Source organism: Gadus morhua, chromosome 7, assembly GCF_902167405.1.
Source record: "Gadus morhua chromosome 7, gadMor3.0, whole genome shotgun sequence".
Lineage (NCBI taxonomy): Eukaryota > Metazoa > Chordata > Actinopteri > Gadiformes > Gadidae > Gadus > Gadus morhua.
This window is the reverse complement of record NC_044054.1, coordinates 14,955,699-14,979,826: the sequence shown is the minus strand read 5'-3', so window position 1 is coordinate 14,979,826 and position 24,128 is coordinate 14,955,699. Positions and strand designations below refer to the sequence as shown.

At 45.7% G+C, this 24,128-nt stretch overlaps 4 protein-coding genes across 6 annotated transcripts; 3 read left to right on the top strand and 1 right to left on the bottom strand.

The window, feature by feature from the left end:
- Nucleotides 1–67: 67 nt before the first annotated feature.
- LOC115547712 (claudin-4) lies at nucleotides 68–1,977 on the top strand. Its single transcript, XM_030362143.1, has one exon. It carries the CDS (start codon nucleotides 420–422, stop codon nucleotides 1,068–1,070), a length of 651 nt encoding a protein of 216 aa, XP_030218003.1. The 5' UTR covers nucleotides 68–419; the 3' UTR covers nucleotides 1,071–1,977.
- A 1,436-nt stretch (nucleotides 1,978–3,413) lies between these two features.
- Nucleotides 3,414–6,104, top strand: LOC115547701 (claudin-4-like). The gene has a single exon (XM_030362128.1). The coding sequence runs from the start codon at nucleotides 3,786–3,788 to the stop codon at nucleotides 4,704–4,706; it is 921 nt and encodes a 306-aa protein (XP_030217988.1). The 5' UTR covers nucleotides 3,414–3,785; the 3' UTR covers nucleotides 4,707–6,104.
- A 2,079-nt stretch (nucleotides 6,105–8,183) lies between these two features.
- mettl27 (methyltransferase like 27) lies at nucleotides 8,184–11,035 on the bottom strand. Of its 3 annotated transcripts, none has more exons than XM_030362137.1 (6): nucleotides 10,827–11,035; nucleotides 10,434–10,564; nucleotides 9,627–9,755; nucleotides 9,397–9,532; nucleotides 8,978–9,073; nucleotides 8,184–8,889 (listed from the first exon to the last, which is right to left on the bottom strand). In XM_030362137.1, exons 2-6 carry the CDS (start codon nucleotides 10,551–10,553, stop codon nucleotides 8,675–8,677), a joined length of 696 nt encoding a protein of 231 aa, XP_030217997.1. In that variant the 5' UTR covers nucleotides 10,554–10,564; nucleotides 10,827–11,035; the 3' UTR covers nucleotides 8,184–8,674. The 3 variants fall into 3 exon arrangements, with proteins under 3 accessions (XP_030217997.1, XP_030217998.1, XP_030217999.1); XM_030362138.1 differs by having other exon boundaries at nucleotides 8,978–9,070; XM_030362139.1 differs by lacking the exon at nucleotides 8,978–9,073.
- A 929-nt stretch (nucleotides 11,036–11,964) lies between these two features.
- Nucleotides 11,965–22,641, top strand: nf2b (NF2, moesin-ezrin-radixin like (MERLIN) tumor suppressor b). Its single transcript, XM_030362093.1, has 17 exons — nucleotides 11,965–12,313; nucleotides 12,619–12,757; nucleotides 13,515–13,640; nucleotides 13,981–14,103; nucleotides 14,626–14,709; nucleotides 14,875–14,943; nucleotides 15,031–15,113; nucleotides 15,457–15,532; nucleotides 16,006–16,143; nucleotides 16,380–16,454; nucleotides 16,552–16,665; nucleotides 17,493–17,615; nucleotides 18,039–18,256; nucleotides 18,696–18,798; nucleotides 18,966–19,111; nucleotides 19,491–19,662; nucleotides 20,356–22,641. Exons 2-17 carry the CDS (start codon nucleotides 12,668–12,670, stop codon nucleotides 20,401–20,403), a joined length of 1,788 nt encoding a protein of 595 aa, XP_030217953.1. The 5' UTR covers nucleotides 11,965–12,313; nucleotides 12,619–12,667; the 3' UTR covers nucleotides 20,404–22,641.
- The last annotated feature ends 1,487 nt before the right edge of the window (nucleotides 22,642–24,128 follow it).

Genomic DNA, 24,128 nt, shown 5'->3' with positions numbered 1-24,128 from the left:
CCGCCCAGCCCACCCCAGGGAGTAGGCGTGGTGAAATATACACCTGAGCGCTCACAGACAGCTGCAGAATGGAAGGGAAGCAGGCGGTCAGACAGGACTGACGCTGTGAGAGGAAGAGAACGATCTGGGGTTTGAGGCAGCGGGAACGAGTGAGGCTTCCGATGGGACCCAGAAGAAAGGCCCACCTGAGGAAACCCTCCTAGGATAGAAGGAGAAGAACAGAACAGAACAGAATGATAGTGGCAGGGGCGAGAGAGAAAGAGAGCGAGAAAACAGGTTGACAGGAAGTGGAGGTTCAAGAACTTCCTCTTCACAGCGGCGATCCCAATAAAGACCAAGAGAAGAAGACCCCCCTACGACCCCTCAGAAGAGGCTTTTCCCGGGGGAAGCCGTCCGTCCATCGAGCCTCCCCATCTGCGATGGCCTCGCTGGGGATCCAGATGCTGGCCAGCGCCCTGGCCCTGATGGGCTGGGCAGGCGCCATCCTCAGCTGCGTCATGCCCCTGTGGCGGGTCAGGGGCTTCGTGGGGTGCACCATCATCACCTCGCAGACCATCTGGGAGGGCATCTGGATGAGCTGCGAGTGGCAGAGCACGGGCCAGATCTCCTGCAAGCCGTACCAGTCCATGCTGGCGCCGAGCTCCGACCTGCAGGCCGCGCGGACGCTGACCGTGCTCGCCATCCTCACGGGCGCCGCGGGCCTCCTGCTGGCCTTCATCGGCGGCAAGTGCACGCGCTTCCTGGACGACGCGCCAGGCCGGAGCAAGGTGATGGTGGCGCTGGCGGCGGGTGGCGTGCTCATCGCCGCGGGACTGCTGCTCCTGATCCCCGCATCGTGGACGGCCGCCTCGTTGGTCAGCAAGAACAACAGCAGCTTCACCATGAACATCGAACGCCGGGAGATGGGGGCGTCGCTGTACATCGGCTGGGCGGCGTCCGTCATGCTGATCCTGGGCGGGGCGTTGCTCATCGGCTCCTCCTGCCCGCTCCGACCCCCGGTCGACGACGAGAGGAGCGCGTCCGCCGTGCGCTACGTGGCGTTGGAGTCGCTGGAGTCGGTGAAGACCTAGGGCAGCGAGGACGCTCGGTCCAACGCGGTCAAATCATACTTATAGGAGCGCGACCCCCCCCCCCCCCCACCCCGCCCCCCATGCTGCGCCCTGAGCCCACCGCCTCCATGCGGCTCCTCCACAAACACTGCACTGTGTAGCATTATAGCATGGACTCACCATTTTACTGTTAACCTGCACTATTGACTTTTCATGCAGTGACATGGTTTGAGAACATATGCCTGTCTATGTTTAGCAATGGGTGATGATAAGCTTTAGACATGAAGGATTTGTTCAAAACCTTTTAGAAAAAATGTTGATATGTTGAAGATGTGTAAGTACATCTTCAAAGCTCTAGTGAAGATGTTTATTTGTGATTGTTATGATGTAAATGTTTATTCTTAATTAATGAAGACGATGAAGTTAACGTGCACTCAGATTTTAGGGAAACGTTCAATGTTTTAATATGTTGTATCCCATTTATAGATTAGATAGATTATTACGTATCCTTTTTCACCTCAACTGAAAGTAATTGTTTTTTCAAGGAAACAATGGAAGGTTTGAAATAGGAGCTCACTATCTGACAATGCTCTCATGCTTTTACAAACCACATGGTAAACTGGTTTGACAGAAAGTGAGCTTTCACGAGGCCGGGCAATACAGAGAGGCCTTGGATGACATTAGGTTTCACTGCAGGGCGCTCTGGCTGTCCGCATTGGAACATTTTTGCATATTCAAATATGGTGTTTCGATGCAAACAAGAACTTTTATGCTGGGCAAAATGCACATTTAGTTATTATTGATATATTACATATGAGTTTTGGAATTGTATTTGTGTATGAGACAACTGCCCGCTTATCCTTTTAAAACCAAGTTTACGTGTTGTACATTTACATTCTTCAATCTAAAATAAACATTTCTTATCGTAGTTCCTTCTGAGAGGACATTCATATCAGGTCATTAGGTCTCCAGAATAGCACCTCATGGGCTTGGAGATTTACTTTCTGTAAACGATAAGACAGCTTGAGTGATGTTTTTGTTTTTATTTTTGATTTATTATGAATATATTAATAATGCTCAGATGGACAGCACAAAGGAAGTTTCAAAGGCTTGAGTAAAATATCCTAGGACTACACTATAGCGATTTATTATTACGCATTCCCATCTCCTCACCATATTGATCGTTTTCACAAGTGTCAATTATGTAGACGACCCCATGTGTTTAAGCTTCAGTTTTGTTTTATCTTAGTCAGTTATTATCCTTGTGGGGGGGGGGGGGGGGGGAACTATGCTGTGTACTGTTGGCTTGACGCTTTGTTGAATGTATTGAATGTGAACTCGTTGCGAAGTGTGTCCTGAGTCACGCCGCTCCACGAAGCCTGAGTCGGTGCAGCTGCCTGCTGGTCCCTCACTAGCTGCCATGGAGAGGCCTGGCTTTGAGCCACCAGTGGAGTAGACCTGGAAATGCTTCTCCTCTCCACCAATCTGAATGTCTGCATCTGCCTTGTTTAACTTTATTACTTTTTGATTGTGTGCATGATTGTACTATATCTATATACAATTTCTTTATAAAAAATGAATAAAGTGTCAGTGATGATGACAAACGCTGAAGAAACCTGTCTGTCCAGCTTCTCACTCTAGGAAGTATTTGCCAATGGCAACTTGTAAACTGGTTTAGGAACAAGTCTGAGAACAATGTTAGGCATACTTTAAAAAGAGTAACCTGAGGGACACACACACACACACACACACACACACACACACACACACACACACACACACACACACACACACACACACACACACACACACACACACACACACAAGCCTAGTGAAAAGCATGGGTAAATAACAAGGTAGAATTTCCCTTCAAATGATGACAATTCATGACAGTGATTGATGACAGTCTTCTGAAAGACCTGGGGCAGGCGAGGACGGAAAATACTGTTTGCAAACAAATAGAAACAGCAAAGAGCAGTCTATTTTGATTTTGTTTAGACAATAAATACCTAAGAATTAAATTAAGAAAAGCCATTATTTGTGGGTTTAAGGATGGATTTATAATAAAATTATATTATAAATATAGACATAGATAAGATTTGTTTTTTACTTTTCCTTCTCAGCTCTATTATTCACCAGTTTAATATAATAAATAATAGAATAGAACATAGTCAACATGCCAACAGGTTTTATCCCTCAAATCCACCGAATGAAAACATTCATACTTTCATTTCAATCTGCATTCACCAACCCAGACTTAAACAGATGATGTCATTGGCCACCATAGTTACCTTCTCTGTTTGGCTCTCTCTCCACCCCCGCCCAGCCCACCCCAGGGAGTAGGCGTGGTGAAATATACACCTGAGCGCTCTCAGACAGCTGCAGAATGGAAGGGAAGCAGGCGGTCAGACAGGACTGACGCTGTGAGAGGAAGAGAACGATCTGGGGTTTGAGGCAGCGGGAACGAGTGAGGCTTCCGATGGGACCCAGAAGAAAGGCCCACCTGAGGAAACCCTCCTAGGATAGAAGGAGAAGAACAGAACAGAACAGAAAGATAGTGGCAGGGGCGAGAGAGAAAGAGAGCGAGAAAACAGGTTGACAGGAAGTGGATGTCAAGAACTTCCTCTTCACAGCGGCTATCCCAATAAAGACCAAGAGAAGAAGACCCCCCTACGACCCCTCAGAAGAGGCTTTTCCCGGGGGAAGCCGTCCGTCCATCGAGCCTCCCCATCTGCGATGGCTTCGCTGGGGATCCAGATGCTGGCCAGCGCCCTGGCCCTGATGGGCTGGGCGGGTGCCATCCTGGGCTGCGTCATGCCCCTGTGGCGGGTCACGGCCTTCGTGGGGTCCACCATCGTCACCTCGCAGACCATCTGGGAGGGCATCTGGATGAGCTGCGTGTGCCAGAGCACGGGCCAGATCTCCTGCAAGCCGTACCAGTCCATGCTGGCGCTGAGCTCCGACCTGCAGGCCGCGCGGACGCTGACCGTGCTCGCCATCCTCACGGGCGCCGCGGGCCTCCTGCTGGCCTTCATCGGCGGCAAGTGCACGCGCTTCCTGGACGACGCGCCAGGCCGGAGCAAGGTGATGGTGGTGCTGGCGGCGGGCGGCGTGCTCATCGCCGCGGGACTGCTGCTCCTGATCCCCTCGTCGTGGACGGCCGCCTCGGTGGTCAGCAAGTTCTACAGCGCCAGCAACGACGCCCAGCGCCGGGAGATGGGGGCGTCGCTGTACATCGGCTGGGCGGCGTCCGTCATGCTGATCCTGGGCGGGGCGTTGCTCATCGGCTCCTCCTGCCCGCTCCGACCCCCGGACGACGACAAGAGGAGCGGGTCCGCCGTGCGCTATGTGGCGGTGCGCGTGCCCACCGGGTCGGGCCGCACGGCGCCCCGGACCCCCGTGTCTCCGCCCGCACTGCAGGGGTCGGCCAAGCTGCCGTGGGGGGAGGGGTCGGCGAGGTCGGAGGGCAGCAAGGCCCTGTCCACCAAGTCTCAGCTGGAGAGGCCCGGGTCCACCAGGTCTGAGCAGAGCAGTGCCCTGTCCACCAAGTCGCAGCTGAAGCGAGCCGCCGCCGCCGCCGCCGACGCTTCGCTGGAGTCGGTGAAGACCGAGGGCAGCGAGGACGCTCGGGCCAACGCGGTCAAATCATACTTATAGGAGCGCGACCCCCCCCCCCCCACCCCGCCCCCCATGCTGCGCCCTGAGCCAACCGCCTCCATGCGGCTCCTCCACAAACACTGCACTGTGTAGCATTATAGCATGGACTCACCATTTCACTGTTAACCTGCACTATTGACTTTTCATGCAGTGACATGGTTTGAGAACATATGCCTGTCTATGTTTAGCAATGGGTGATGATAAGCTTTAGACATGAAGGATTTGTTCAAAACCTTTTAGAAAAAATGTTGATATGTTGAAGATGTGTAAGTACATCTTCAAAGCTCTAGTGAAGAAGTTTATTTGTGATTGTTATGATGTAAATGTTTATTCTTAATTAACGAAGACGATGAAGTTAACGTGCACTCAGATTTTAGGGAAACTTTCAATGTTTTAGTATGTTGTATCCCATTTATAGATTAGATAGATTTATACATATCCTTTTTCACCTTAACTGAAAGTAATTGTTTTTTCGTGGAAACAATGGAAGGTTAGAAATAGGAGCTCACTATCTGACAATGCTCTCATGCTTTTACAAACCACATGGTAAACTGGTTTGACAGAAAGTGAGCTTTCACGAGGCCGGCCAATACAGAGAGGCCTTGGATGACATTAGGTTTCACTGCAGGGCGCTCTGTCTGTCCACATTGGAAAAAATTTGCATATTCAAATATGGTGTTTCGATGCAAAGAAGAACTTTTATGCTGAGCAAAATGCACATTTAGTTATTATTGATATATTACATATGAGTTTTGATATTGTATTTGTGTACGAGACAACTGCCCGCTTATCCTTTTAAAACCAAGTTTAATTGTTGTACATTTACAATCTTCAATCTAAAATAAACATTTCTTATCGTAGTTCCTTCTGAGAGGACATTCATATCAGGTAATTAGGTCTCCAGAATAGCAACTCATGGGCTTGGAGATTTACTTTCTGTAAACGATAAGACAGCTTGATTGATGTTTTTGTTTTTATTTTTGATTTATTATGAATATATTAACAATGCTCAGATGGACAGCACAAAGGAAGTTTCAAAGGCTTAAGTAAGTTATCCTATGACTACAATATAGCGATTTATTATTTTGAATTCCCATCTCCTCACCATATTGATCGTTTTCACAAGTGTCAATTATGTAGACGACCCCATGTGTTTAAGCTTCAGTTTTGTTTTATCTTTGTCAGTTATTATCCTGGGGGGGGGGGCATTTCCCCCCTTTTCATTGGCAAGGCTAAATCAACTTCTTCCCACGGGTGAAAAAACAATCAACGATATTGAGGAGAAGTGAGGTCGTCTGATGGAAGGAGGCAAACATAGTTGAAGCACTTTGATTTAGAAATGTGACACTGCTGTAAAAGCTCTACATCTAATAAAAATATAAATTGTAAGAAAATAAATGACTGACTTTGGATCTGATTATAATGGCTACACTGCACTCCATTTCCTGCGCTACATGTGGCGTCAGGCTCAGTACTAAGAGCAGCTACTGCGCAACATGGCCGCCAGCGGGCAAAGAGCTATGATCACGTTTTATGAAATAGTGTTCATCCTTGATCAGGACTAACGTTATATTATCAGGTGGTCCAGATGTCAGGTATAACCCCTGCACCTCTACAATAAGAACACACAGGTAACTATAAACATTTAAATCATACTATTTTGAGGGAATGTTGTCGTTTTGTCAACTGTAAGGGAACGGAACCTCTATTAATCCTGTTGAAAGGGCACCACATCACATTTCAAATCCTTTAGGAAACCATCCCAATTCTCAAACATAGGGCCCCCTCTACAACACTGCACTGGACTCAATCCACTGGAGGGGTATCCATGAGGGGCCCCTCTTTGGGGCCCCTCATTCATTTTCTCCCCTGTAGATGTAGTCCCCTACAGCATCCCATGTTCTCTACTGGAGAAAATAAGTGTAAGTGTAGCGTCCTCATTCAGGATATTATCCACTCTAGATGGCTCTTTACATGTGAAGGGCCAACAGGGCCATTTCTCTGGTTCCTGCCGCTCCAGGGGCCTCTTCCAGGGGCCCACTCTTTTACCACGCTTTTTCATTCCACCATTGAATGGGAATTTTGTATCTATCCCTGTTTTGATTGACTAGCTTAGTTGCTCTCAGCCTGAGTCTAAAGCAGATTTTATCTGATGAACTACAAAAAAGTAAAAGGTCCATACAGTTCAATTCTAGTCCCGATCCTTTTGATGTCAGTGCAGTGGCGCCCCCAAGGGGTGGCCCAGGTGAGCTTGAACCCCGTACGCATGCGCTGCCTCTGGCGACATGCATATGCGTCGAATGCAGGAGATACCTCTGCCTGTGTAAAACATCAGGTCATAATCATTTTCATCGATAATGAATGTTTTCATAATAGTTAAAGTCAAATAACATGAAAAGGAGATGTTTTGGTCCTTATAATCCATATTCTCCTTCAGATAAAAAGCTGTATGTATGAATTTTTGAGGGTAAGGACAACTAGTTTATTTGAAGAACAATTAATCACATTTACAGAAACTCTTAGCAGATAGGATCTCTACCTTTTCCAATGTCCTGTTGTCACCTGACATGCTTAATGTTCCTATGCAACCAAAATAAGGCTTATTGTTCAGCATTCATTCATTCACCAGACCTTTTTTTTTATCAACCACTTGCAAGAACCCAATCCCAATGTTGCCACTGATAAATGTGCAAGAATTAAACTTGGTTTTCTGTACAAATGTCCTACCTGCAATGACTTATTTCCTCTTCGTATCTGCTCAATTCAAGAGCCCCTTGCAGAATACCAGGGTAAAAATCGAAGGTTTACTGTGGTGTTAGTCGCACAAATGATCAGGTCGATTTCTGATGTAGGATCAATAGGTCTAATTAGTGAAGCTCCAGTTTGATGCTCAAAAGCAAAATACAAAAATCCTTTTCCATGATATGAGGTTATGATTAGAGGTGATAGTCAGAGAGAGAGGTCAAAAAACGTCGTGGCTCCACGCCTGTTAGTTAACACAATAAAGTTCCTCTCACACTTCAAAATAAAGTAATTTAATGTGTGCATACACCAAAAATAATGCAAGTGAATTTCAAAATAAAATCGAATATATTCGAAATGACCGCAATTGACAATATTATATTATTTCACTTATGACATTCCAAACATTATCATAAAATATTAACTTAAATAAAGCAAATAGGCACTAAGGCTTCTACATCTGATATTCCTAACTGGTAGGCTTGTTTTCTGTGTGTTTTGAAAACAGCTAGGTGCATAACCCCTGTAAGGTTAGGCATCTCTGTCTACAGGTAAGAGTGCAGCCGTTGAGGTTTGAACTCAAAACCTCTTGCTAGGAGAGAAACCCCCTCACCAGTAGACGAGCCTGGCCCTTGAAGAACGCATTAGCGGATTTGATGGAAGCCGTGGATCTCTAAATGCGTTGGGACGTTTCTGACCAATATCTGTGTATACATCGAACATGATAATAACAAGGAAACTGAATCTCGTTTTTATTGGGTCGTGCAAAGTTGTATAACGGCATTTTCCAGGTATGACAACAATGCAATGACTTGGTCATCATTGGAGCTACATCTGAAGGCTAATATGCACTTGGAGCTTAACAGGACCGTTTAAAAGTTTAACGACAAGATTACTTTTGTCAGTTGAAAATGTTCCTGTCGGGACTAATAAAGCGTCCGTGAACATTTGTAGATAAAGTGAGTCCCGGACCAATGACGTCATTGTCCTGCCGAGGTTGCAGAAATCCTGAGTTTGACGAGTTAATGAGTTCATCGGAATATTGCTAGACTGTTAAAAATGAACATGAAATTGTTAAGACCAGTATGGCTGCGCAGAGTCCTTTTTACGGCGCAATCAGGAATTCCTTTGTGTGTCAGCAGGATATCTTCCCAGTACAGCATAACGTATATGCAAACTCGGCGACTCGTTTCAACAGCCCTCGTTTCTTAAAGCATAGGGCTGCATCATGGCTTTACATCAGAGACCCTGTATATGTAAACACAGCCGCCGATGTAGCCCTCCTCATCCGCCGACACAGCTCTCTCCCACTCCTCCACCTCCGTCGTGGTCACACAACTCCACAGACCTTCTTCCTCCATGATCTTCAGCTGCTGCTCCAAACACGCTTTGTAAAGCAAGTTGTCTCGGTTGCTTCTGGTGGTCATACAGACGAGGCCCCCTAGGGGAGAGAGGTCGGAGTGTAGAGTCAAGTGTCTTCTAACGAGCCAGGCTTTGGCGGGTGGTTTGAGGGGCATCAAAGGTCTCACCTGGTTTGGTGGCCTTACACAGCTCTTTGGCAATACAAGCTGGAACCTGACCATCGCTAAGCGCTCCAACAATTAACACCACATCAAATGAGCCTGCTGGACAGAGTGGTGTAGTTACCGTTCTATAAGCGGTAAGAGGAAGGCTTCACATGTTTTTCACAATAACAACTGGTTCATTGTTATCATAAACCATTGTTCATTGGTTTATGATTATAGAATTTTTCGATCACATGATTGAAACCCTCCGATAGAACAACGCAATGTAAGATTCTGAGAGGTTTAGATAAATTGTATTATTGGTTGATCCAATTGTTCCAAAAGTACAACATTGTCTATCTAATATAATAATAATATCTATACTAGGAGGGAATGCACATGTTTCATGTGAACGGATACACATGTCTTATGCAAACCGTTACCCCATGTCACCGGTAGCTGGTCTTCTCCCAGCATGCACTGCCTGACGTCTTCGTAGAGCCCCGTGTTTGTGGCCAGCTGGAGCATACCCTTGCTTCCGTCAAGGCCAACAAGACGTCCAAACCCGTGCTTCTTCATCTGCCAGAAGAAGGGCCACGCTTAACAGTTTCCACATACTGTGCCGGCAGATATTAAAAGCAGTCGGTTCACACCAGCCCAGGTTAGTTCTCACCTCTGCAGCCACCAGCCCCGTCCCACACGCAACGTCCAGCACCAACGCCGCCCCCCGCTCCCCGGGGAAGTGGGCGGAGACCAGGTTGGCTGCTAGAAGGGGCGCACGGTAGTCCAGGAGAGACACATCCTGCCGGTTCATCCACAGGAGGAGTTATGTATAAGACTGCTACATTTATATGGAGTTGAGCCTAATATAGCTAGCACCTGGAATATACTCTAAATTAAATAGCAATATTGTAACTAGGTTACTTCAGGCTAGAGAAATTTAATATTTCCAACAAATGTATCTGAACGTGCAAAAAGCAATGTTTGACAGTATTGCAACTGATATTTTTGTTTTCACAAGATTTAATTTGAATCATGATGATTTGTATTAGAACATGAGTGTAACATGGCCCATGCCACACCCCACCTAGGGGTCTGTCCCGGGCTCCTTCAAACATAAAAGACCTTGGTGTTGACAAGCACCCTCACCATGTTAACATGGTGAAGGTGCTCTGCTGACATGCAGGAAATCTCTGAGTGTGTGTGTGTGTGTGTGTGTGTGTGTGTGTGTGTGTGTGTGTGTGTGTGTGTGTGTGTGTGTGTGTGTGTGTGTGTGTGTGTGTGTGTGTGTTGACGGATGGATTAAAGGTTACCACCTGGACACGCCCACTTGTGATGTCAGAAGAGGCAGATTTCAAAACGTCTTGTAACGCTAGCTAATCACGCTCACACCTGGTAGTATAATATGTCACCTTTAACCTGTGCCCACCACACACACTCCAACAACAAGTTTGCCACTTTTTCCAAACCAGAAGCTTACCTTGTCATAGTTCTCTGACCACGTGTTGTAGAACTCCACCTTTTCTGCTGGTGAGAGGTTCATGTGAGCTGATAGAATAACGTCTTTCACATTGTCCAAAGTCCTCGTCTCAGAAGACATTTTGAATCAACCTATGTACAGAAAGGTACACCAATTATTTTGATTCAAGCTCACTAAATAACCATAATTATAACCGTTTATACCACAGCAGATCAGTGCGCTTCATCAAATCAAACTATCGACCGGGTTCACCGCGGGAAATATTCTAATTCCAGCTGATTAATCGATAGAAACAATCAGTATTCATTATTGCTTATTGCATAGTGTAATATGAAATCCTAACTACAACGTCAGTTTAACCAGTGGTACGTATACAGCGTCTATCGTACTTACGTCAGCTGGTCTATTATAGCCTTGAAGTTTATGTTCCTCAGACTACAGCAAGGCTACTGAAGGGTTTACACGGCGGACTTAGGTAAAGTTATGGTAGGACGGTGGACGTTGGACGTTATGGAGTTGGATATTCAACGGACATTCAGCCGGATTCAGCGGCTTCTTGTCCCCCAGTTTCACGCAGTGTGGCAGCAGAGGATTGGTTTCACTTAGGGACCGTCAATCAATTACAGTTAGAATCGTTGTTATTTACATTACCTTCGTGCTGACTTGGTCATATCTAAAAAATAAAAGAAAGATAAAATGATGTAACTGAATTGGTCTCATCTAGCAAACCTATTTTGATTGCTTATGTGTTATAATAACATAAATATTTGACCAAAGAATAAATGCAGAATTACTTTTTTTCAACAGCTCCCATGTCATGACACACCTTTTTAAAAATCATGTAATGCTTTAGTGCTCTATTTTATATTAATATTTAATTGTAAAATTGTTAGTGACCTATCAGCTGGAACCAGGGGGAATGAGGTGTTAGTGACCCACATCTGGAACCAGGGGGAAGGTGGTGTTAGTGACCCAGCTGGAACCAGGAGGAAGGAGGTGTTAGTGACCCACAGCTGGAACCAGGGGGAAGGAGTTGTTAGTGATCCACATCTGGAACCAGGAGGAAGGAGGTGCTAGTAGTGACCCAGCTGGAACCAGGAGGAAGGAGGTGCTAGTATAGTGACCCAGCTGGAACCAGGTGGAAGGTGGTGTTAGTGACCCAGCTGGAACCAGGAGGAAGGTGGTGCTAGTAGTGACCCAGCTGGAACCAGGAGGAAGGAGGTGCTAGTGACCCATATCAGCTGTTGCCTGTTGATGAGGATGGAACGGTACCAGTAAATTAAATATGGCTTAATCTCCCTCTGATGTTCAAGATATTTGCTAAGTATTCAGGTAGGTATTTTATTTTATACATGTCAAAAAGATATATATTATTGTAACAATATTTTCCTATTCCAAAACCTATGTTAAGTCCATAATGTCATGTCGCGGGGACCACACCGCATTGCACATGAAATAAAGAATAAATATTATTTAAACGTGACACGCCAGCCTAGCTTGTTGTCCCTGGTGAACATGCGCACTGCGCGGAGATGCATTTCTGTTTCTCGCCTGTAGTCAGACCAAACCAACCAAAACAGCTAAGCTAACTGTAGCTACTCCTGTTGTCATTTAACCTCTTCATCCTTTCCATTAATACGCAATAAAACCAGATAGCCGTAGAATACTTTATTTGCGTGAGGCAATTATGGCGATTTGCCAAGTCTGCAACTTATTATATTATTTATTTTGGTCTGTTTTTGAGGCACAGCTGGAAAACTAACGCTAGCTAGCTAACTTTTCAACACACTGTACGAGTCCCATCGTCTCCACCATCACAATTTAACTACAGGATTTATTAATTCTCTAGAGGACCAGCCCGTGATAAAGTCATTGCGAAGGTAAACTATGGATGTGTAAAAATGTAATCTGTTCTGCACAGTTTAATGGTATGCTATCCTACACATGCCAATCTGTCCATGTCACGTTCATCTTTCACACGCATAAGTCTGCCCAGTGTGAGACAATCTTCTTGTCCTAGTGTCCTTTTGTAATCTAATGTGTAATAGATGGGTCTTGTATCCCCAAAAGTGATACACGAGTACAACTTTTTCTAGCGTTCGTGGTTTGGGCAATATGCATTACAGCAATGTGCAAAACACAGATCTTTTAATGAAGTGAATAATGTCTGTTTCTTATTTTACAGTCCGTTTTCGTTCGATTCCTGGTGTCCCTTCTAACTTCAGACCTCCAAGATGTCTATACTGGGCTTAAAAAAGAAACAACCAAAGACCTTTAAAGTCAAAGTCATCACCATGGATGCTGAAATGGAATTCAGCTGCGAGGTATTGAATCGCCTTCAGTAAAGCGACTTCTTCCCATTTGTTTTGATTTTTTCAGTTGGTTGTAGTTAGCCCCTTTCTTGGCAGGCAAGGTCATGTTTCGAGGGCCTGATTCTGTGAATAAATCTGTTGAACCAATACCAATCAGCTATCTTTGTCATAGTCTTCATGGGGACTATACATGGTGTAGGACATGGCAGTGGTAACGGCCTATTCACGTTTCTCAAACACAGTCCTCTCCATACATTCATAGTTTCAAACTACATTCAGAGACCTATCATATTAGCTATCTGTTTTCTGTATTGATCATTCACCTCAAGAAGTTGGGTCTACAAGCTAATGTTAACTTGCACTGCAGGATGTGAATATAGCTTACTTTTGATAACATGACAGTTTGCAGTTGTATCACAACAGTTTGGTTATGGATACAAACCTTCTCAGAAAGAGCGATGGCCAATCTTTGGAGTGGAACAGTGAAAAGAACCTCAGAAACGATCACACAAACTGCCATTCACTATTTTTAACTTCACCTCTGGGCTCCGTTGAAGAGGACCTGCCCCCTATGTAGAATTAAAGGGGTCATTCTAAGGGGATTATGCACTATTTAAAACATACTTTTGTGTGTGTGTGTGTGTGTGTGACCATTGGATATGTTTTAGTGGTTTAAAAATGACCACAATTCAAAATGTACGACTAGCATTTCCCTTGACCTCCTCCACTCAGAGAGTCAAAGCCAGGTGTTTTTCTGTCTCCCCTGCAGGTCAAGTGGAAGGGGAAGGACCTGTTTGATTTGGTGTGCAGGACGGTTGGTCTGAGGGAGACCTGGTTCTTTGGCCTCCGCTACACCGTGAAGGACACGTACGCCTGGCTGAAGCCTGAGAAGAGGGTGAGCATGCATCACTTGGTACAGATAAATTTATTTAACGCTCTTGAATGTGTCAATTTAGAAAAGCTGCATGCATTGATTTCCAAATGCCCAAGGGCAGGAAATGAACTAAAAACAGGGCAATGCCGCCATTTGGTCCATCCATATCCCGCTTACTGAAGCTAAGCCAATCAGCTGCAAAGGTTGACACACACCGCTCAACAAACACTGCAGACGGCACACTTCTCTAAATGAAGTGAAGTGTATGTTGTGCGGGGAAATGGAGGACCCCAGCTGATTAACAGTCTCCCGTTCACCTGGTGGTCTTGTCTCATATTGTTGTATGTTTCTGATGATGCAGGTCCTTGATCAGGAAGTTCCCAAGGACTCACCGATTACCTTTAGTTTCTTGGCTAAGTTCTTCCCAGAAAAAGTAGAAGAAGAATTGGTCCAGGAGATTACGCAGCACCTCTTCTTCCTTCAGGTGAGGATGCGACTGCTTCTGCTCTTTGTAAACCACTACTATAGGAACAGGGTTATTTACATCTGCATTCAGGTCAGGTTTACCTTTCACAGATGGCAGTTAACTAATGTTGCAATTACAGTTAGGGTTAGTTCAAGTATCAAGTTTTCATCAACAATATTTTACAAAATGGAGGTGTTAAAGGTGTTCTCTATTGCTATTATGAATTAACATCAGGTGTTGGGTTTTTAGCTAAGGAGAGGGCACTCACGATTCAATCATTCCTCAGCTTTACTATTGAGTGAGCTAAAGACAAACCCCTTATTCAAACTGGAGCCCATTTACCCTTTATAGGCTAGCGTTACCTCTTAAAACTCCTTCAACATAAGATTAGCTTAATTTATTTTGGTCACACTGCAGAGTTTCACCCCACAGTAAGACATTGACATGACTGTTTGCATCTAGGCTAGACAACAGGTGGAAATGCAGCGTTAAAGTGTTTTTCCCTTGTTCACTTTGTGACTGACGCATAACGTTGGATAGGTGAAGAAACAGATTTTGGATGAAGAGATCTTCTGCTCTCCCGAAGCCTCGGTTCTGCTGGCGTCCTACGCTGTCCAAGCCAAGGTAAGTAGCTCCTACTGAAGCAAAGGAGACCTTGTGGAAATCTTTCCTGCTCTGCACTATCAGATATCATTGAGACATCAAGTACTTTAGGTCTGTTTTGGTTGTTTTGGAGTGTCTCTGTAACCATTTTCCCAAATCTCTTTTCTTTCTTTTCAATTATCGCAGTATGGGGATTATGACCCAAACTTCCACAAGCCTGGGTTCTTAGCCCAAGATGAGCTGTTGCCTCAAAGGGTAAGTGTCTGTCCGTCTGTCCGTCTGTCCGTCTGTCCGTCTGTCCGTCTGTCCGTCTGTCTGTAAAAACCTGTCTGCCTTCCTCAGGTTCTGATGCAGTACCAAATGACAGCAGAGATGTGGGAGGAGAAGATCACTGCATGGTATGCAGAGCACAGAGGTATCGCCAGGTACAACATCATCATCCTAATCTCTCCTGTACCGAAGCTGTTAAACTATACTCTAGCCCCAGGCGTATCACTGCCAACATGGCAAATGAGATGCGTTGCTGTAAATGCAAACTAAACAAGGACTTCGCAAACGTACCTCTTTCTGTTAACCAACACTGAGCATTAAAGCCGACATGGCTGTCGGTTCATGTGGGACTATTCCATCCATTGTGTTAATGGGGTTTGATCAGTTTTGTCAGTACATGCATATTAGTTTATCAAGTGGTCATAAATAAGGAATAGGATTTCTGTCAAATGAGGTCAGACTCTTCTTATTGTTTTGCTTTTGTTTGGACCCCTGCAGAGATGAAGCTGAGATGGACTACCTCAAGATTGCCCAGGACCTTGAGATGTACGGCATCAGCTACTTTTCCATAACTGTAAGAATTTTTCTTTTTTTTTCAAACTCAAACACTGCTGCTCGGTCTTCTTTCCTAGATTCCTTGAAGTTTTCTTTTGGGATGCTTCCTTTGTTCTCAAATACATGTGGTAAGCCGAAGGGGGACACCTAGCAGAATAAACACTGCAATCCATTTAATCTTAACAAAAAAATCCTGACCAGAAGTCTATTAGGTATTTCATCGCCGGCTATGAAAATATGTTGCTCGCCAAGAAGGTGAAATTATTCAGTCTGTTTATGCCAACGTGCTTATTGTTATGCGAGTGTGGAAGAACAGAAACAGTGTTTCCATTTAAGTCACCCGACCAAAGCCTAAAATGAACTTTGCATTTCTTGGATCCATTAAAAAAATGTATAAGTGTAACCTCCTCACAGACCACAGATGCACAGCCACTCAGTACATGTGTTGATTACCTGCTTGCTTCCTGTTTTTGTCCAAAAAATAAATGACAGCAAAACAAGAGAGACACTGACCTGCTGCTGGGTGTGGATGCCCAGGGTCTCCACATCTACAGCCCCAACAGCAAGCTCAACCCCAACAAGTCCTTCCCCTGGAGCGACATCCGCAACATATCCTACAGCGAGAAGGAGGTGGGGACTGGGATGTGTATTAACGATTACTTTCTGGTGGTGCACCCTGATTTTTCATGATCCGGACTAGCTGTGATAGGGCAATAGAGGGCGCTATGGAACCGCCTTCCTGGGTGGAAATTATTTTACATTTTCTTCTGAAAAAATATAATTCAAATAAGTTGGCGTTTATTTTAAATTCCTTGTGGCTTGTATATTACCCGTAAGCCGTTTCTAACTTTATTTCCACAATCCAGTTCACTATTAAACCCCTGGACAAGAAGAAAGACGTGTTCAAGTTTTACTCTTCCCAGCTGCGTGTCAACAAACTGGTGAGTTCGGTTCTTCAACGATCAGATGGAATTTCTCACAAAAATGCTTAATTGATGAGGTGAGACATCTAAGGGCTCTTGTCCGGGACTCTTCCAGATCCTGCAGCTGTGCATCGGCAACCATGACCTGTTCATGAGGAGGAGGAAGGTGGACTCCATCGAAGTGCAGCAGATGAAGGCTCAGGCCAAAGAAGAGAAGGCCCGCAAGAAGGTCCGCTTTTAAGACATGGGCCTAACAAACCCCCACCAGCCCATTCTCCTCTGCAGATCAGTGTGGCCTTGATCCCACCGAAACGATTGGACCATTCAGTGCTCAGGGAGTTTTGTCCTGACCAAAAGGAAGGCCACAGTCTGCCGAACTTAAAAAAAAAAAAAAGATTGTGGCGCCTAAGAAGGTTGTAGCAAACTAAGGGGCAATTAAAAAAGTTTGGTCTGAAATAACAACGGTGAAAGAAAAAGGCATGGCTCAAGTTTTATTTATTTGATTTCATATTTGGAAATCAATTCCTCTCCAGCCACGGCCAGACTGATTTAAAATTCAAACTGTGCTCTGCAGTCCTGCTGAGGTCCAACATGAAAAAGGACTCTTTAGATGAAGTGAACCTATTGAAGTAGTAAGATTAATGGAATACGATGAAAGCACACCTGCTGCGTCATGTTCTCGGTGGATTTAGTTGTGATACTTTTCAGAATCAGAATCTCTTTATTGTCATTGCACAAAGTGCAACGAAATTGGGGTAGAGGCTCTCAAAATAAGAGGCAAAACAAACTAATCGAGACAAAAACAGCATCAATATTCACTGCACTCAAGTAGGCCACACGCACTGCGCTCCAAATGGTTTGTAGTCCTCCGAAAAGTCTCTGAAAAACGACCAAATGCATTAATTAATCTAAGTACTTCAACACTAACAGAATGGTTTATCTGTTTGTCTGCATATTTAAATTGAACTTAGTTTCAACCCTTCGCTGGCTCTCTCTCTCTCTCTCTCTCTCTCTCTCTCTCTCTCTCTCTCTCTCTCTCTCTCTCTCTCTCTACAGGTGGAGCGGCAAATCCTGGCCCGGGAGAAGCAGATGAGGGAGGAGGCGGAGCGGGCCAAAGAGGAGATGGAGAGGAGACTCTTTCAGCTCCAAGACGAAGCACGATTGGCCAATGAGGCACTGGTGAGGGCGGGACTCCCTGGAAAGATTCTATCCCACAACGTTCTTTACATTGCACGCGTCACGTCTGCGACCAACATTTGATCCATTTACAAAAATGGTCAATGTTGCAACCGCTGCCTCAGCTTGGTGGCTGGCATGACCTATTAAAGCAGCGCAAGCTAGATCTCTATTTAAATATATCAACACAGGAGGTCTCTGCTGGAATACTGTGTCGGACTGCTTCCCCGGAAGTTGGTGGTTAAAGCGCTGTAACTGTAACGAACCCTAACCGTTACCATGAATACAACTACAGATTTATCTGGGTTTGGACAATGTCGGATACAATTTGGATAATGTAAATACAGCACGCAAAAACCTATCCAATATTATAACGCGTAAACGTTGGTCTACCCTTTTTAACCTAATAAGGCGTTTCCTCCCCAGCTGCGGTCGGAGGAGACAGCCGACCTGCTGGCGGAGAAGGCCCAGATAGCGGAGGAGGAGGCCAAGCTGCTGGCCCACAAGGCCGCCGACTCGGAGCAGGAGAGGCAGCGGCTGGAGGTGACGGCCATGAAGACCAAGGAGGAGAAGAGGATGATGGAGCAGAAGATGAGGGAGGCGGAGCAGCTGGCCGTCAAGCTGGTGGAGCAGTCGGAGCGGAGGTCAGCAGCGGGGCCACTTACTGTGTTGTTTCCCCCGCACAACTTTATTACTTTATTCACACATTTCCTGTAACAAAGCTGAAACGTATGTCAGGAAGCATGATAAAGGTAGTCAGAAGTTATTTTGTTCCATTCCATAGTGCTTGTCAACAGCCAACATGTTAATCCCGAATTCTCAGAATTTCACCACCTTCTCAAACCAGTGTGTGATGCACCTGATGTTCCCTCTTCAGTTCATGAATTTTTATTGATGGATCTTCCTTGCCATATATTGTTCAGGGTACCCTCCATTCAGCTGGTGAATGAACTGGTGTGGTCCTGTTATTTATCCTCTTACTGGTCTGCAGGTTAAAGGAAGCTGTAGTGTAGTTACCTCTCTAACTGGAGTGCAGGTTAAAGGAAGATAGTTATTGTAGTTACCTCTCTAACTGGTGTGCAGGTTGAAGGAAGCGGATCACCTGAAGCAGGACCTGACTGAGGCCAAAGACGCGGAGCGCCGAGCCAAACAGAAGCTCCTGGAGATCACCAAGACCACATACCCGGTACGCCCAAGTTCATACCCTGGTGTTTTATTACTCCGACAAATGGGTTTTAGGGTTTAAAAAAGACCGTCCGTACATTGGGTTTGCACTCATTCGACGTCACGCTTCTAGTCCAGCCCTGGGTCTAGGTTCCTCCTCCCATGTTGATAATAGATTGTGCTTTGCAGCTCATAGCGGCCTACTCCACGCCGCCTCCTCCCCCGCCACCCCCTCCCCCCGAGGCTGCGGAGGCCGGCTGCGACGCGGCATCCATGCGTCTGGACTTCAAGGACTCGGACATGAAGCGGCTGTCCATGGAGATCGAGAGGGAGAGGTATAGGACCCCCCCGCTGGGTGCGGCCCTTCGGGGTCTCTCCTCCTCTCGTTTGTGGTGTCCGCCCAGTTGGGTTGTACCTTTTTTTTTTTTTAGTTTCCCCCTGACCCGCGTCCCGCCTCCTCACCCTGGGCTCCCCCTGTGTCTCTCTGCCTCACTCCGAGGTCTGCCTCTTACTCTGTTAACTGATGTTGGGACACTTTCTTCTCCCTGTTCCTTTGGTTTTTACTCGTGTGCTAACAATTCCCCCGCCTCTCTCCTCTGCCGTCGCTGTCGCTCACTCCTTCACTCTCTCTCTTTCCTCCCTTTTCATCTCTCACTTGAAACCAACCTGCTCCTTCTCCTCCCCCCCCCCCCCCCCTTGCTCTCTCTCCCGCAGGCTGGAGTACATGGAGAAGAGTAAGCACCTGCAGGACCAGCTGAAGGAGCTGAAGACGGAGATCGAGTCTCTGAAGCTGGAGGAGCAGCAGCAGCAGCAGGCCAGCCTCTACAGCCTGCGGGGGGATGTCCGCCAGTACGCCCAGCCCCACTACGCTCAGCCCCACAGCAACGTGAGTATGCCCAGCACGCCGGATTAACCCTTCTACGGGGTTCAGTGCGTCCCCACGTGGTGACTTAAGAGACGCCCCTCTTGTCAGAGCCTCCTGCATTTATAATGGCGCATAATGTGCTCACATGGGGGCAGCACAGAGCTTTCCAACCCAAATCTCAATCCCGTCTGAAAATGGAACGGTCTAGACCGAGTGCTCCAATGAACACATGTTGAAATAGCATCTGTGTGAAAAATATAAAATGTCGTGCAGAGAAACGGCTGCTAGATCACCATCACTGAGAACAGTGTTTAGATTGATCCGGATGCGAGTATAGTATTCTTACGCCTGGCTTTCGAAAACGAAACGCTACGCCTGGTTCCTGCTCGACCAATCAGAGATGAGTCAACACAAACCACTGCAGAGACGGGTGACACGCTATCTATAGATAGCTATAAAGATAGAGATATCTCTAGAGATGGATGGTTATGTAGAGATATTGATATAAGATCATGATCTCTTATGCATGTTAAAATGAAATGAGGGGTCAAGTGACATGCTTTTAACATTTTGTTTCTGTTGAGAGATTTGTTGCCGGTAAAAATGACAATTCTATCAATCAACTTGAAACATAAACATGTGTATATATTTGTATATATGTTCCTATAAGTACTGAAATGTAACCTGAATACTAAAGTGAGTGTTTCTGTCCAGCGGAACTCTGCCTACATGTCTCAGATGGCGTTCTTTGAAGAGGTGTGATCCGCAGCCCGCCGTCTCCTCCACTGCTCTGTTTACTATCCACACTTATCTTTCATTTCATGTTTTTGCTACTTTGTGATATTACCTTCGATCATAAGACACTTTCACACAGAAGACATGAGTGACCTGCTCCCCATGAAGAGACTCTCCCCGCCCCCCCCCCCGGACCTGCGCCGCTCCCCCTGGGCAGCCGCCTGAAGCCCATGGCCCATTTCGTACACTAAAGGTCTTTGTAATGCCAGGACTACCAACGCATGACTTCTCGGTGCGCCCCGTCCGACAGCCCAAACCCACAGTGGTGTGCGTGGATGGATTGGGGTTTGTTTGAATTTGATTTGTTTTTCTGTGTGTTTTTTTTTTTACTTTTTTAATAAGGGATGTTATTTGGCGAGTTTTTTTTTTTATTTTTTTAAATGTCACCAGATTTTCATTAAAGCCCTAGCAGTCCCTGGCTTTTTTTTAAAGACCCAAACCAGCTCAGGCCAGCTCACTGAAGTCAGCATAAACCTGTAAGACTCAAAATGAAATGGGTTATCAGTCATCAAAGCTGAACCACGAAAACATGTCCATCCTGGAGATCAGGAGGCCGGTGCCATGGCATTCCCAATGTCCATCCTGGAGATCAGGAGACTAGTGCCTGGGCTTTCCCAATGTCCATCCTGGAGATCAGGAGACTAGTGCCTGGGCATTCCCAATGTCCATCCTGGAGATCAGGAGACTAGTGCCTGGGCATTCCCAATGTCCCTCCTAGAGACTAGTGGCTGGGCATTCCCAATGTCCCCTCCTAGAGACTAGTGGCTGGGCATTCCCAATGTCCCTCCTGGAGATCAGGAGACTAGTGCCTGGGCATTCCCAATGTCCCTCCTAGAGACTAGTGGCTGGGCATTCCCAGTGTCCCCTCCTAGAGACTAGTGCCTGGGCATTCCCAATGTCCCTCCTGGAGATCAGTGCCTGGGCATTCCCAATGTCCCTCCTGGAGATCAGTGCTTGGGCATTCCTTATGTCCCTCCTGGAGATCAGTGGCTGGGCATTCCCAATGTCCCTCCTGGAGATCAGTGCCTGGGCATTCCCAATGTCCCTCCTGGAGATCAGTGCCTGGGCATTCCCAATGTCCCTCCTGGAGATCAGTGCCTGGGCATTCCCAATGTCCCTCCTGGAGATCAGTGCTTGGGCATTCCTTATGTGCTGTTTGCAGAGGACTGAGACCGGGTGCTGCCCGCTGCGTTGGGCTGAAGACCTCCTTCTGGGACTAAATGACTTTCACCTTCCTAGTCGGAAAGTTATCTGTCCCCATGCTGCGAGAACACAGCTGGGACACGTCAGAAAGGGATCACATGGTCGGTGACATCAGAGACTGCCCCAATCAGTATTGGAACATGTCCGGCCTCTTTTTGGACTTGCACCTGTTTGTAGAAAGTACACCATGTGCCCACACCATTTCTAGTGCCTTATCGTGCTTTTCACGAGTTTGATAATTACAAGCTCTTTGCCATTTCAAACTTTTAGCTGTGTAACTGTAGACTGTCGATGTGAGTTTTCTGTTTCTAGTTTTTACCCACGCATTTGTGTTACTGTGTTCCTATTTAAAATACTATACCTATGCGCTTTGGTGGTAATATTGGATTTGAGGTGTTGAAGATTGACGGCCCTGATTAAGTTTCACTACAGATTAATGTTTTAATTTGCCCCTGTGTGTGTGTGTGTGTGTGTGTGTGTGTGTGTGTGTGTGTGTGTGTGTGTGTGTGTGTGTGTGTGTTCCTCTCAGGTTTAGTAAGATAACAGCGTTTTTAGGATCCCTGACTTGTTCTGCCCACTGTTAACGTCTCTGTTCACCTGAGGCAGAAAAACTTTGAGTACACCCCAAGTTCTTTATTTAAGTTATTGCAGTTGACATCATCCCATGTTGTTTTATGAGTCCTTCATGTGTTCCGTATTCCGTCCTGTCTGTTGGGTATTGGATCTATGGGAATATGAACTAAGCAATGTCATGGTTTTGCTTAGTCTGTCTACGGCTTGTATCGATATCATTTTCGTTTGTTTCCCCCATCATTCTGTAAAGTATTTCATATTTGTATGTTGCAGAACATATTCTTAAAGAAATTGAAGTGTATATTTCATTGCACAACATTTTCAAACCGTCAGTTTGAAATGGAAAACGCGTTCTTCCGCGGTTGTATTTCTTGTGATTGCCTCATAACCTTTAGTATTGGTATTTCTAAAATGCAGCTTTCTTGAAAACCTTGTTTCAGTTTTTTGCTACAATATTTCAATACAGTTCCTTTTTATAGTAAAAGCAATTTACCGAATGGTAATTTGAGTTTAAAACATGACTGTATGCCTACATTAATAATAGCAGAAGCTTATTTGGTTCCTCAAACATAATGTAAATTATATTTGGAAAAACGTATTTCAGAACAAAATCGGCTGAGATTTCTTCACTTTTGTTTCCAACCATAGCGCTTTTCTAGACCTCAAGCTCTTTTCTAGACATCAGGCACTTTTCTTGACCTTGCATACCCTTTCAACGTGCACAAGTTTTTTTATTACGATTTTGATTGAACGCATAGGTTAACCATTTAAACTATGCAGATGTGAACTGGTGAAATTGGGTTGAAAATATGACATAACATCAAGTAGCTTTGTCTAATGGGGTCCGTTGACCCTCAACCACCCTTTAAACACTGGCCTGCGTTAATGAGCCCTCTGAGGCCGCCCTGAGATTGGAGCACGCTAGTCTCGGCCTTCTGTTGACCCTTATTAAACTTGAATACACCCTTTGCTCCTTTCCCTACCAGGAGCAGACTCATTCCTATAGGGTTCTGAGCCTGTGTTCCTACTAGCCACTGAAATAAGAGCATACTCATTCCTAGGGTTCTGAGCCTGTGTTGTTCCTACTAAAAGAGCAGACTCGTTCCTAGGGTTCTGAGCCTGTGTTGTTCCTACTAAAAGAGCAGACTCGTTCCTAGGGTTCTGAGCCTGTGTTGTTCCGACTGGTCCCTCTAAAAGGGGCGTGGTCGGAGATCACCTGGTGGATGCTCACCAACTGCCGTCGCTTGTCGGGTATCACTAAATGAACACTTGGAGCGACTGCACAACGATGCATTCAATAAAGATCGGGAAAGTCTTAACGTGAAAACCATCTAAATGGGGATGCTGTTGATTTTCATGGCCCTTGAGTCACTGGTCCAGCCTAAGTTCTCTCGTATCCTTTGTGTCGGCAGGCCTTTGGTTTGTCACAAAGCAGCTGTCATGTATGATCATCTTCCCAGCAAGGAGTCTGGGGCCTTCAATATCTTGAAAAAAATGAAACTCCTCAGTCTTACAAACCGAAAGTGGCTCATAAACAACTGAGTTTTTGGTACTTGAATACAATCGAATAATACTTGCTTTATGAACTGGAACCTCCATGGAGGGAACAGACTCGTGTTGCGAACGTCCTCTTAGTCATTTGGGGAGAGCAGATACGGTCAATTCTGCCTGTTTTCTTCTTATCAGTCCCCTTTCTACAAGCTGCAGGGCAGCCAATGTGCTGCTTTATATTAATCTCCAGGGATGAACATTGCCTTTTTTCCACTTGAGGTGGAAGCCTAATGAGTTGGAACCTGACGAGTTTGCCTCGGCTGCGCTTGCGTTGATTGCGGACGTTCACGGCAGCCTAGGCACCGGGAGAGATCTCTCATGAATGCCCTTAAACAACTTTAAAGAACTTAATTCTGGAACAAATT

Excerpts from the sequence above, each read along its gene's own strand:
- LOC115547712 (XM_030362143.1), top strand. The coding sequence starts at position 420 with ATGGCCTCGCTGGGGATCCAGATGCTGGCCAGCGCCCTGGCCCTGATG.
- LOC115547701 (XM_030362128.1), top strand. The coding sequence starts at position 3,786 with ATGGCTTCGCTGGGGATCCAGATGCTGGCCAGCGCCCTGGCCCTGATG.
- mettl27 (XM_030362137.1), bottom strand. The coding sequence starts at position 10,553 with ATGTCTTCTGAGACGAGGACTTTGGACAATGTGAAAGACGTTATTCTA. Across the intron at positions 9,756-10,433 it reads GGTCAGAGAACTATGACAAG|GATGTGTCTCTCCTGGACTA; the intron begins GTAAGCTTCTGG and ends ATGAACCGGCAG. Across the intron at positions 9,074-9,396 it reads CCAGCTACCGGTGACATGGG|CAGGCTCATTTGATGTGGTG; the intron begins GTAACGGTTTGC and ends CACTCTGTCCAG.
- nf2b (XM_030362093.1), top strand. The coding sequence starts at position 12,668 with ATGTCTATACTGGGCTTAAAAAAGAAACAACCAAAGACCTTTAAAGTC. Across the intron at positions 16,144-16,379 it reads TATCCTACAGCGAGAAGGAG|TTCACTATTAAACCCCTGGA; the intron begins GTGGGGACTGGG and ends TCCACAATCCAG. Across the intron at positions 16,666-17,492 it reads AAGAGAAGGCCCGCAAGAAG|GTGGAGCGGCAAATCCTGGC; the intron begins GTCCGCTTTTAA and ends CTCTCTCTACAG.